At 39.2% G+C, this 14,509-nt stretch overlaps 1 protein-coding gene across 1 annotated transcript in view; it reads left to right on the top strand.

Moving 5' to 3' along the window:
• Positions 1-13,701, top strand: part of EFHD2 (EF-hand domain family member D2) — a 106,877-nt gene extending 93,176 nt beyond the window's left edge. The window contains exon 4 of the mRNA XM_069240776.1: positions 8,850-13,701. Coding sequence (XP_069096877.1) covers positions 8,850-8,984 — 135 coding nt within the window. The 3' untranslated portion in view covers positions 8,985-13,701. The remainder of the gene's footprint in view (positions 1-8,849) is intronic.
• The last annotated feature ends 808 nt before the right edge of the window (positions 13,702-14,509 follow it).

The following is a 14,509-nucleotide window of genomic DNA, read 5'->3' on the forward strand; positions in this document are numbered from 1 at the left end:
CATGGAAGGTCTCAAGAGTCATCCCGCCCAGGACTCCCCTAATTCCAACATGGAATCTAAATGTTTTTTTCACTAGACTCCTGGGTCATGAAGCCTATGCATTCTTGTTCTTTGCAGTTCCTTTCATGAAAGGTAGCCTTTTTGATAGCTATCACTTCTTTAAGGCATGTAAGTGAAATACAGGTTCTAACTTTAGAAGAGCCATTTTTTCAATTATATAAAGAAAAAATAGTTCTTATGACAAATCCTAAATTCCTTCCAGAAGTGATTTCACCATTTCTTATTAATCAGTCAAATGAGTTATCTGTTTTTTTTTCCCACACCCAGACTCCGTTGCAGAGAGAGCTCTTCACACACTTGACGTTAAGAGAGCTGTTATGTATTATATTGACATAACTAAGCGTTTTAGGAAATCCAAATAGCTTTTTGTAGCGGTCTCCATGCCTCACAAAGGCAATCCCATTTACAAAATAAAATAAAAACGGTATAGCCAGATGGATAGTCAATTGTATTCAAACTTGTTATCTTAAAGCTAATAGACAGTCGCCTATTACTCCTAGGGCACATTCCACTAGAAACAGTGCCTCTAAGGCTTATTTAGGTAACATTCCAATAGCTGACATTTGCAAAGCTGCTGGTTGGTCTACACCACGTGCATTTACTAGACACTATTGTGTAGATGTTTTAGCACAGCAACAATCTAATAATGGTCAAGCTGTGCTTAGGACACTGTTTCAAGCCACTCCAACTCCTACAGGCTAGCCACTGCTTTATTGAAGGGGACTGCTTTACACTGTGCAAAGCATATGTATCTACAACAACAGATGCCAATGAACAGAAAATGTTACTTACCTAGTAGACATCTGTTCATGGTCATATGTAGATTCACATGCGCCCTCCCTCCTCCCCAGAAGCCTGTGGTCGTTGTAGTGGCATTCTTATGTAAATATTGTATATATGTAAATACATTGCATGGGCATCTTTCTCTTACTCTCGATAAATACTCATTACCTCACCCACCTGTGGGAAAACAGTATAACAAAGGACTCTATGCCCATGCGCACCATCACCGAGAGGAGGAGTCACTATCTCGTGACTAAAAGATTCTTCGAACAAAAACAACTTGCAACACTCCGGACCCAACACTAGATGGCGGACTTATGCAAAGCATGTGAACCACTACATGCCACGAATATTTGTCTACTGGGTAAGTAACATTTTCCTTTTTATGGCAAATTATGCCTTCACTGTTTGTGAAGCATCCTTGTGGTGAAAAGAAGGCACGGAGTGACTCACCGTCAGTCTGTATTATTTGTTTGCCTAATTCTCATCTTCGAGAGACATATCATCACCGCTAGAAGCTGTCAAGAGGAACTCTGAAGGACAGAGATCGTCAGGCTGCAAGGCTTGCAAGACGGAGGAAAGACAAGATGTTCAAGCTTCTTTGAGAAGTCTCAGTCCTCCTTCAAGGAGCCCTCCTCTCAAAGTAAAGATGCACACAGAGGACGATTGCATGGAAAAAAAGCCATTCCCCATCTAGTCAACAGGTAGGGGGTTGAAATCAGGGACAATTCCTGTGTGTTCACTGTCAAAGTTTACATTGAGAGTGACCGCCGGCATACAAGTCCATGCTGTCGAACCAGCTGTCAAACAGTTTTGTCATCAAGGCTCTCACCAACAGTTCCATTGAAGTACCCGATGATGTCATCGAGGTCGACATTGAGGCATTCGCAGACGTCCACTAGACACTGGATGTCAAGGCACACGGCAGTGCCAAAAGAAACTACATCTAGGGATCTATGGCAGTCATTGATGTTGAAGCATTCATTGAAAGGATGTTTTTTGAGGTCACACAGTTTGATGTTGCGGCAGCTAGACAAGTCAAGATCGATGTCCAACATACCACCTAAATGGCTATCGACGTCAAGAAGCCGTTCTTGCTCATCAGACGTTCAGATTTTGTAAGCGGAGTACAGAAAGCCAATGTCTCTCAACTTCAGTGGGGCCTCCTCCTGACCCATCTGTGAATTTATCACCACATTGACTGGATAGTGTGTGCAAGTAGTGTAATCCTTCCCTTGAGAGTCCCGAATCAGAGCCTTCACAAATTTACTATCTATCCAGCGGCACCAAAATACACTCCTCATGCATTCTCTCCAGATTCGCTTCCACCCTTACGAAGAGATGTACAGTTTCACTGCAGTCTCCATGATGGTCCAAGACCCTGCTGAGGCCTAGATCAACGTCCAGAACTCAGCAGAGGCGTAAATCAAGGCCCAGAACTGTGCACAGATGTACATCAAGATTCAGTCGCCAAGAACCAGGTCTACTTCCAGGTCGCAATAATCTAATCAATCCAGATCATGCAGAGGAGAAATACAGCACCCACCTGGTGTACCATGTCATGTTCCTCTGTGAGGTATTACTCTAACACACTTATGGGCATGCCTCCTGCATGGATTTCTCTGTTGGACAACTTAATTACATTTAATGGTGTATTAGTTAGATGCTCAGCAAAATTTAACACTTCCTTACCAACACCTACTACATCTTCCTCAGTTATATATGAGACTGCACATCACAGAACAGCATCTAGACCACTCCTTCCTCTGGGTCTGACTTGTAAGAACCATTGAGGCAACTGTATTCGACAACGGCTTCCTTACGAAATTCGCCATCAGGGATCCTGAAAAAGTACAAGGCACCTAGTACCCATTATTTCAAAGGTGTGATCCACTACCAGACTTGGTTGTTGTGACTGCAGCTCAAAAGAATAACTCTGCTGCTGCTTTGTCATCCGTGCCTCTGGACAAAAATAGCAAGCAGGTGGAAGCTATAGGTAGAAAGATGTGCTTCACATCCTTCTCTTTTATGAGGTGGCCAGCGCCGCTGCCTTGCTAAGAAGGTATGACAGGTCACTCTGTGACTCTTTCCAGGTTCACCGAGAAACTTCTAAAGGCGGACAGTCAGGACTTTCAAGAGATCCTCCATGAGGGCGGCTTAGTCTCCAATAAGGCTATTAGTGTAGCCGCAGATGCTTCAGACCTGGCCGCACATGGATATTCCCATGGCATCTGTGCCAGAAGGTCATTCTGGCTTCACTTCCGAGGACTGTAACCTGAGGCACAGCACAGGATTCTCAACCTCACTGGCAATTTATTTGGCTCCCATGCGAATGACGAAATGGCCAAAACGAAGACCGAGCTGGATACGCAGAAGGCTGTAGATTTTGAGAAACAGAAAATTTGGAAGACGATACAGGTCTTTTGATAAGTGATCTTAGCAGATAGTTCATACTCCTTACTAGTTTACGCACCAGCAGTATCAGGCCCGATCGCATTATCATCCCCGCACAGTAGATCAAGGGAAAGGAGCTCCTCCACAACCAGCATCCTCTTCAAAAACAGCAGCCAAAGAGTGAGCCATTATTTACCCCTTCTCTGTTACCTGCTTCGGTAGGGGAAGGTATCATCAGGTACCTAGACGAGTGACGATCCATCACAAGCGACACATGGGTCTTGGATATTGTTCAGAAATGTTTCTCACTTTGATTCAAGTCTCCTCCTCCCGCAGTCCCTCCCGCACCTACAGAAACTTTTGTCATCAGCAAACACTCCTGCAACATGAGATCGCCAGTCTCATACAAAAGTAGGCCAATGAGACGTTCCATACTTAAAAAAGGGGACGGGGCAATTACCCCTGCTATTTTCTAGTAAGGAAAAAATCCCAATCCCAGAATTCAAACCTACTATGCACTTAATAACACTGAACAGATTCAGTCACAAATCAAAGTTTAGGATACTTGCCCTTCAACAGATTTATCCCCACATCCATCAGGGTGACTTGATGTGGTTCATCGATATACAGGAGGCTTACTTATATATTCCAATCACCAAAGCCCACCGGAAGTACCCGCACTTCCAAGTAGCATCCAAACACTGCCAGTACAAAGTACTACAGTTCAGCCTGAAATCAGCATCTCTCACATTCTCAAAATGTATTGCCATAACTGCAGCATACCTAAGGTGGAGAAGGATATTTGTCTACCTTTACCTAGACGACTGGCTCATAGAAAGCCACTCCTCGTCTCAGGCGGAAAGACCTCATAACTGCATCGAGAACCTACAAACACCTAGGTTTCAGCATCAATTTCAGAAAATCAGTACATACTCCATGCCAAAAAATAAATTACTTGGGCGCACTCTGGACACAAAGGCCACAAGAATATATCCTTCAGAGGAGAGGTTATCCTCAATCAGTCTGAAGTGTTGCACTCTCCTTCATACTTATCACCCGTCAGTCAGACATGTGGCGTCTTTTTTTGGGCTCGATGGCCTCTTGCATTTTCATCATCCCACAGGCCAGGTTGCACATGATACCTCTGCATCAAACGCTAAAGGATCAGTGGACTCAGTTCTCAGACCACTAAGAAGACCAACTGACCCTCTCACAAGATGTGCTGTAGTCGCTTCCATGGTGGTCTCGTTGTTACAATTGACTGATGGGAGTTCCTTTTCACCAGGACCCCCCCAGACAGACGCTAATCACCGATGCCTCCCTCCAGGGGTGTTGGGCCCCTACAAACCCAAGGACTGTGGTCAGACAAGGAACAGCAGTATCGCATAAAAATGCTGGAGCTGAGGATGGTCTTTCTAGCCCTCAAGTCTTTTTATCCATCCTTAGGGATATGCTCTCTCCTGGTCCAAACAAACAACACGACCATGATGAATAACTTAAATCAGACGATGATCAAAGGGGAATGCCCTTTTGATAGACTTGTCAAGGAAATTTCTTTACATGTTTTCCCAGATTCTGCTGCTACCTATAGTCATCAACAAGTTGTACAGATCCTGGACCAGAATAATCTTCATAGCATCAGAATGGTCTTGCCAGTGGTGATTCCTAGATCTTCTTTACTTGTCAAAGACCACACAAGAAGTTGCCATGCAGACCGGCTCTCCTGTACACACTTGGAAGACAGATGTTCCATTCCAGCCTGCCCTCACTAAGCTTGACAGCATGGCTCCTGAATTCCTCCAGTATGGACTTTTAGGCCTCACAGTATTTTATGGACATCCACAAGGAGTCCAAAAGACCTTCTACCAGAAAATGTTATGTCTTCAAGTTTAAGAGGTTTTATTTGTGGTGAACCCAAAATAATCACCATCCAACTTTGGGCCAAGAGAATGTAATCTTACCTTCTCTTACATTTAGCAAAGTCTGGTCTGCAGTCTCCCTCCATAAAGATGAATTTAGCAGCCATTACTGTTTTCAGAATATCTCCCATATAAATGTCTTTCTTTCAAATGCTTGTGGTCAGAGTTTTTTTTTTAGAATGGCTAAAGGAGGTATTACCTCCTGTAAAATCTTCACCACAGTGGGAGTTTAATGTTGTTCTCTCAAAGCTCCTGAGTCCTCCCTTCGAACCCATACAAAAAGCCTCTTTACAGCACCTCATGTGGAAAGTGGCTTTTCTAGTTAATACTTCAACGTGTAGAGTGAGTGAAATTCAATCTCTGTGTGCTAAAGAGCCTTCTACAGTGTTCCATGCTAATATAGTGGTCAAGAGAACACATCCTAGTTTACTTCCCAAGGTAGTTTCTGATTTTCAGATAAATCAAGCTATTTCTTCACCAACATTTTTTCCTAACCTCCCTCCACTCCAGCGGAAATGGCTTTAAATTCCTTAGATATCAAGTTCTAATGTTTTACCTAATTAGTAAAAGCTATCAGGCAATCTTACCATACATATGTGAACTATAGCCCAATGATAACAAGCATATCTTCTTCCAAGCAGACCATCTCTAGGTGGACAGTATCTTGTTTAGTGCTTTCCTACCAGTTAGCCAACAAACACTTACCTGCCCGGCCTAAGGCCCTTTCTACCTGGGTAAGTTGACAACAGCTGCCCTACAGAGTACTCATTTCTGAGATATGTAAAGCTGGAACATGGAACTCAGTACACACTTTTACCAGACATTAGTGTCTTGGTTCAGACAGATACTCAGGTAGGGCAGGCCTCTTTAAGGACTTTTTTGATAAAATTACTGCTGTTTGCTCAGTGTTCTAGATTTGTCTGTAGGTGTGTGGGAAGAGCATGCTATTCTATTTAGTGCCTATTACTACTGATAAGGATCCCTTGGAAAGGAAGGATAAATTGCTTACATGTAATCCTAGTTCTCTTCCAGGGGAATCCTTATCAAAGTAATAAGCAACTCTCCTGCCTCCCCGGACAAATCTTTCATGCAGCAATGTATACTTCCTTTTGGTTATGTTTCTTCATGACACTGTAAAAAAGACCTGACATATGGGGCATGATGGATACAGAAGGTTCTCTGAGGTCTTAAACTCCTATGTCGTAAACAATGCCCTCCTATGTACAGTCTTTACCTGTATCAAACCTCTGATAGTCAATGAACCTACATTGAGAAAGAAATGAATATGAGTAGAAATGTGGGTACTGTTAACACTATTCTCTCTCTAGGGAGAGTTTACTCTGTATCACACTGTTTGCAAGACAGTACAACTCTCATGAGAAATATCCCACAAGGTATTAAAAAGTATCTACTGAGAACCGTGTACAATCTATGCAAAATCTGTCCGAAGTGTGAATATTCACTTTAAATAACCAAGGTCTGAAGTGCTAAAAATCATACTACGTGCAGACTTTATACTCTTGTGAAAACTTTACAGAAAGCCTGTTGTCTGAAGCAATACAAGCACATATACATAGGTCAGTACTTGGAGCACACAGTCTTCTATGTTATGTAGATATTGTCATGCTGAGACGAGTCTGTCTAATAATTCAAGCCTGCTTTTAGTACTTAATGTTTTATATACAATCTTTGCCTTGTTGGAAACTTTTTATGTGGAGTCAAAAACATGCAGAGCACACGCCGTCAACTTTCACCTACACAGTCTTCAAATCAAATATTTATAACCTGTTCAGTACCTCTACACACCTAAAATGTATTAGGAACACATGCATTTTGTGAACACTTACACTCATTAGCTGAACACAGGCTGTACAAAATTAGGTAGAAACGTAATATGGTAGTTACCTGCCATTATGTAAACTATTACAAAAAACTAGCACACTCATTGGATGATGTCATCAGTGATGTCATAAATGATGTCATAGAACATTTTGATAAGTGATAAAATGTGAAGGCGCATGCAGTGCATGGCGGGGAGGCAATAACTGGTAAATTTTCTTTTTTTTAAAGTTCAAAATATTATTGTTACTGACTTACTCTCTTAAATATAATGTTGCTTTACCCTTTGGTTCGTCAGTGAAATACAGGTAATATTTAATTTTACAATATTTCAGTCCTTGTTATTTTGATCACTGTACTTTCCCACCCATTGCTCACGTATTATGCTTGTGTAGTTAGTTGCCTAGCATCATGACCCAGCCTCAGTTGTGTCTGCATAAAGGGATTATCCTTCATTAAACTAGTTTACTGATGCATGTTGGTTGAGCCAATCAGCTTTTCTCCTTCACTTAATCATGTACGTTCTTTGCAGCTTCAATAGCCTTTTAGACATGATAATGAATGATGTGACTTCTGGCCGACCTAAAAGCAATTAGTTGGTAATAAATACATGTTTACTGATGAAGCAGGTTTTACAATGACACTCGTGAAATCATTTTAGTCTTGCACTTGCTACATTTCCTGTAATATTATGCATCTTCTCCAAATAAGTATGCCTTTGCATAAACAAATGTATCTGCTTTTTCTTAGGTTCTGTTTATGCCTTAGAAGATTAGTTTAATCACGAGCTGCTCACTTTACTGGTGTAAAGGATAAGGCTTCCTTTCAGTAGTAAGGAGAAGGGTACGCCAATTCAATACTGTTAAGATGACTTGAAGCAAAAGTCTGAAAGATAAGCATATTTCCAAGAAGAGCACATTTCATAAGGTGCACTTATTTATGTTGTAGAATCGCCATTCCTTACACTCCTTTAGTTAAACTGGCCTCAATTCTGTGCCCCCAACCACCTTCTCAAATCATTAGCAGCTTAGAAAGCTATTAAAAAGTAAAAATGTCACTGAATTTTGTAGATGGACAGTACTGCTATGATCGTATTGTACCAACATTGCTTCTTCTGTTGAAATGTTTCATAGATGTTACTTCCTCAGAAAATCAAATGTTCTAGGAGTAGGACATGTCTGTAACTGGATGTTTTAGTAGAATCTAGGAACTGCAACCCTACAGTCCTAATGCACAGAGGCAATAGTTTGTGTTGATGTCACTTCACTGGCTCCTTAACATTCTAATGACACTGTATTAGCAGATCTGATACCCGTAGGTCCTGTACTCAAACCCTACTCTGCTCATGTGGTGTGATAAGTTGCGTATGCAGAATATCATGCATGCATCTCCTCCACTTCAAACTTGTTTCCTCTGCTTCTTCAGCTCAGAATAGGCTTTCTGAGATTCAGGAAAGCCTTGAAAATGCATTTGCTTCAACTGGCTGTAAGGCAGAATTGCAGCTGATTATCCCCTGAAGCATTGAACTTCTACCAGATCGTTAGGATTCTGGGCATTTAAGGATCCGAGCGACAGACGTTTTGATGCCATCCTGATTCCTTCCCAATCCAGGTAGAGAACTTTGGCTGGCTTGTCTGTATATGCAAACCATAAACACACAAATAAAATAAAGAAAGAATATTGGCTTGGTATTACTGTCTGGAATTGTAGACACTGGATAGAAACCTGATGTAGGCGACTAGCAAACTCTCAAAAACCCATTACATTGCATTTTCCTTTCTATTAAAATCACATGATTGTGTTGCAGCATTCTTGGCCTATTGCTTGCTTACTTTGGGTTTTTATTTGTTCTAGGTGCAAGCTATCAACGAATCCAGTCGTTTTGAAGAAGAGATCAAAGCTGAACAGGAGGAAAAGAAAAAGCAAGCAGAAGAGAAAAAACAAAGGAAAGCAGCATTTAAGGAGCTCCAGTCTGCATTCAAGCCATGATTTTAGTCCTTTCACAATAATAAATTAAAATTAAATAAAAAACAGTTCATAATGGCAAACTGTTAAATGGACCAACTCTGACACATACACTTTTGCCGCCCTTGCAGAACAATACATTTCTCATATTATATATTTTTATTATGCAGCCCCCAAGTATTGAGTATCAAAGTTTTTTTTTTTAACTTCCTCGCAAAAGGCATCTGCTAAAATAGTAGTTGTTGTTTATCACCTATTTGTGGTGATTAAAAGCATGCTGTGGGAGAAGTTATGAAGGTGTTTTTCTGTGTATGTCATATTTTAGTCATGCATGTGGAAATGTAAAAAGTGAGTAAAAGGAATGGTTACATTGACACACTTATTCAGCGCTTTGCCAAGGCCTTAAGCATTGTTGCAACATGGGATCAAATTTCACAAAGCATTCACATGATATATACACACACACACACACACACACACTCACACACTCTCTCTCTCTCTCTCTCTCTCTCTCTCTCTCTCTCTCTCTCTCTCTCTCTCTCTCTCTCACTCAAAAGCATATTTTCCAACTTGTAAATTTGTTCTCAGTTTCTCACTTGCTTCTTTATTTTATGAAGGCACGATTGAGGGATTAGTAATACACTAGCATCCTTGTGAGTATGGGCCCCAGTTGTCCATGTAATGGTGAAGCTATTGCCAAAAAGACATGGAATTGAAGGAGAGGACAGGTGGGCTGACGGCATTTCTCAATCATTGGATTTTCGTAGATATTCATGAACATCGGAGCATTTCTACCAACGTGTTAGATCCCAAAACATGCATCCTGGAGGCAACATTTGTTTTATTTTTTTAAATGGCTATTTTTAATTAACATTTTAAAATTGGAAAACATACTTGGCTAAAGAAAACCTTTAATTGCAGACAAAAATGGAAAAAGAAGGAAATTATACATAAACCCATTATTTTCCATACACTACCCTTTTAATGTGTTGAGGATTTGCACTGTTTGGTTGTAGAGCATTGCCAGTTAATGCTGTTAATTTTTCCACTTTATGGAGGTAGGATCCCTTCTCACAGGAGTGTGTTATTTAGGAGTGTATTGCTCACAAAATCTTTTTTGAATCTGATATTTAACTTTGTTCACTGTTGTTTTTAAGACATCAAATCTTTTCACTATTTTCTCTTTCCAACTGTCTTTTCTTTTTAGTTGCTGTTAAAATATCTTGAAAGATGATCACATAGTTGGTATGGTGTCTTCCACTTAGAAATTGAGGAGGCAGAGTGAGTATGCCAGATTGTTAATCTAGGTCTTTTTGAAAAGAGGATATAACTTTCTACATTCAGGCCTCAGCAAAAGGGCTAGAAAGTGTTATGACTCCATGCCATGGCTTATTGGGATCCTTTGTCACTCCATGTAGCCCTTCAGAGAAAGTGTTGTTGCCCCTGTTCCCACTTATAATTGCCTTTTTTTGTAACAGGAAATATTTCCTACATAACCATAATTTGTTTTGGAGATCTCTTTTAAACATTAACTTGTTATCTGTGAAAATGTGCTGCAGAATACTACACCTAAAGAGATTGATTCTAATGTTAACAAATTGAAAAAAGAAACCAAAACTGGAGCATTGTGGTTGCAAGTGTGTGACCTCTGCTGAAAAGTGTTATAATATTTCTTTGGTGGAAAATTTATTTTCAAAACCCACTTTACTCCACTGGTATATGTTAAAATTGTATTCTTTCAAGATTTCCATTCATTTAAGAACAACAGCCAGGCCATACAGCATATTGCTGTTTTGATTTCTGAATGATATGTGACACAAACTGCAGCTTATTAGATCCTAGGATTTGTTTTTCTGAAATACATTCACAGTGCTACATGGCTGACACATTGTGTAAGGATATTTTTATGAAGTTATACTTTATATATTGGAAATGAAATAGCTTAAATGTATAAAGAAATACATAGTAAATACAATGTATGCTATGTGCACATATCTAATCTTTAAAAATGAACTACAATGATGCTCTTGTAGTGAGGCAAAGATAGTATATGCTAAAAACTACAAACCATTGGATACTCTAGCCATGTAATCCATGGGATTGCAGTCATTGGATGCAAATTATACTATGAATGGCTTGGTTTATCTTCGTATTAGACAGTTAATGTATTCCAGCATCTGTTCAAGAAGCAAATCAAATGTAATCAGAACAGAGTTGATATCCAAAACATACAAGATGCCAAATGGAAAGATTTACAAAAAATTTAATATTTTTATGCAAGGTATTTTAAAATTGTGTGGTCTGCAGATGTTAAGAAAGTAATAACCCTATCATAAAACAACATTTCTAATAAAACAAAAGATGATTTTTGCTATAAGGTTCATTTAGTGATTAGATGTTTTAATCACCTTTATTGAGAATGCTGATAGCCACCACCTATATTCCCAGAGGAGGTGTTGATTTTGAATATTTTTTGTTTCTGGTTTAATACAATTTATACGATGTAATGCATAATCTATTATCTATAAATCATAATTTATTGTAAATTGTCATTTGAAAAATGTGTACATGTTAAGGCTAAAACATATTACTTATATTTTTACATAAGCAAAAGATCAACATACATAATTTTCATATTTTATAAATAAAAATAGTCCTTTGGTGAATATGTTAATAAAGGACTAGTGATACAAAGAATGTGCATATCAGTGGTTTAACTATTAGATCTGCTATGAATTTAGTGATGGAGCCATATTGCATAGATTTATTTTTTAAGGTACTTCAAAATGCTGCTAACTAGATGTGGCCAATAATTGGTCAGATATGACTGTGGTACGGCCATTGTCTTAGGTACAGTTTCTGTCATGAATGCTTCCCAAGTATTCTCTTGTCCAAAGAGTAATCTAGGGATGAGACTCTGGTACTTGTTTTAACATCCAGTATACTCTTGCTCTAATGGAAATATGTTTAGATGGACCAAAGTACAAGCATCAACCTTATCATGATCTCTGGGCTAGTCTAAATCTAGTGTAACAAAGGGCAAACAATACACACAAAGTGTTGGTGTTCAAGGCTACTCCTTTATATGTGTAGTAGAAAATAAAAGCATTGGTGCTTTTGTAGGGGTCTGCTGAAGAATAGCTTTTCAAAACCTTGTTTAACATATATTAATATAAAAGCGGAAATGTTTATTGGGTTTGTGTGTTTGATTTATAATTGTTTGTCTTCCTCTTGTTAAAGCAAAGCTAATGTTCATATCCTTTCATGAGACAAATTATATTTTGAATATCTATTTTTACATCTTTTTAAGTCCTATTGTTTGTTCTATATTCATTGATGAGCCTTCTGTTATTAATTACTACTGATAATAGTTAGGATCTCAAAAATTAGTGATCTAACTATTGAGATTATGGTAAAAGTGCTAGTCATGTTGAAACGTGTCAAAAATAGAACATACTGCTTAATGTAGATTCAATCCGTCACCACTTAATCTCCATACCAAGTGTTTCAGGGTCGGGAGGGCAGCACCAAATTCAACCTCCAAATGTCTTAACTATTGAATAAATTGTGCCCCAAAAAAGGTCTCTTAAAAGCGGAGTCTAGTGCAAATAATCTGTAATTGCAGCTCTGCAACAGCCACTTCGAACTTGAAAGGAGGGCAAGTCTTTCAGCATTTTGGCTATTTCAGCTACTCCATGTCGAGCAGCTAGATGACTTAATCTATGCTGCAGGTGTATTTTTGGCTTCTCTAACTCTGAATTGATTTTAAATCCCAGTGACTCCATAAATCCTATTGTAAGAAGGCATCCATATGTTTAGCTGACCCAGTTCCACTGCTCCTCCTCTTCTGTCAAAGTAAGTACTCTGATTGTGGCCAAATTCAGCCAAATTAAATTTGTTGTTGAAGACCTACGTTAAAAGAGTTAAATCATTTGACACTGTCGCATAAGCCAAATGTCTATCAGTGTGAACAGGGGGCTATGGTATAGTTTTGTGTTAATTCAAGATTTATGACCATTAATGTGGAATAATCTCCTGCCTCGTAATAGGAAAAGTAAGATATTATTAACTTTGTTTGCTTTTATGCCAAATTCTTTGTGACGACAAACTACACAAGTGTTACTGAAGAACAAGAGATGTTAAATTGAATTCTGTGAGCTTGTACCTACTATCTTATACCGAAGATGTTCCTAGATAAATGCAAACTAGCACATCTACGCATTTTTTATTCACATGCAGCATTTCTTGCTTAAGCTTTGTCTACTGTCTAGTTAGTAAATATTTGGGAGCATCCGTTATGGCAAATGGGATTCTATGTTATGGCAGTTTGAGCGTGGAATAAGAGTAGCTCAGTTCAAAGCCCCTGCACAATGAATGCACAGTGTAGAATTATAAACCATTGGGTGCTCGTGGGACATTCCTCAGTGACTGTAATTCACAGAAAGGTTTTAACTTGAGGCTGAAACAAGTCACACCCGAATTGCCGAAACGTATTACAAAATCTGTGCTGCTTCATGTGCACATCATACTCTTTTATGAGGAAGAATAAATATATATATTTTTTAACTTAAATCTTATTGGTGCTGGGACATTGGTGAGCTGATATCTACGTTTCGTTTTACATTTTTTTGTTAATCAGTACTTCGAGACTAGCATATGAATGCATGGGGGAATTGCTTCGTTTAAAGCTTCTAATTCAGCAGAATTGTTTTTCTAATAAAAGTTGCTTTATATATTCTTATGTGTGTTCCTTATTTTGCATTATTGCGTGTTGAGCATTGACTACAGAACTGCTGGTGCATGTTTTCCTAGTCAGTCTCTCTGGCTTGTGGCAGCATTACAATAAGGTTGATGATTAGACGAAGCTTCCTCTATTGTTTTTGAAGAGTGAAATGTTGCATTAGTGCGTAATCGAATCTAATATCTGAAGCGTTTTGGAGATTTTCTCTAACGTGTGGTGTTGTGTGAGAATTGGCGTTGTGACTTTTTTTGACTGACAGTGTTTCCACTGTATGTTTATAACTGCGCAACATTTGAAATTTGTTATTTTGGCGTATGTGGAAAAGAACTCCAGCTTCACAGAAATCCCCCAAGTCCGGCATTGTGTGAAGAAACGTAAACGCAGTAAAATGGGTGTTTTTTATAGAGATTTTTAATTTAATGAACCAGCTTCCCACTGTATGAGTATAAGGTACCCCTTATCTGTAACCCCGCCCATCAGTGATTTATTTTACACCCAGTAGAACTTTTCTTTTTCAAAAGTCATTTTTTTTTCTTATACGCATAAATGTAAAAGCCTTGGTATGAAAAATGCTGCTGGCCAAAAAAACAGCAGGACTGGCTGAAGGTGTGGCATAATGTGGCCTCTCTGTTTTGCATCACTATGTGCATCCCTTTTACATCACCCTTTGCTCCCTAAATGCACAAAGTCCTGTGCTCCTGCAGTCTTATCCGCTGTTACGCCTATGTCCCAGCTCGCTCAAGAGAGCCATCACACAACCCTCCTAAGGCTTATCACTGGTGCACCTCGCCCTGTTCGCCACTGCTGC

This window comes from Pleurodeles waltl, chromosome 6 (genome assembly GCF_031143425.1).
Source record: "Pleurodeles waltl isolate 20211129_DDA chromosome 6, aPleWal1.hap1.20221129, whole genome shotgun sequence".
In the NCBI taxonomy this organism is placed as follows: domain Eukaryota; kingdom Metazoa; phylum Chordata; class Amphibia; order Caudata; family Salamandridae; genus Pleurodeles; species Pleurodeles waltl.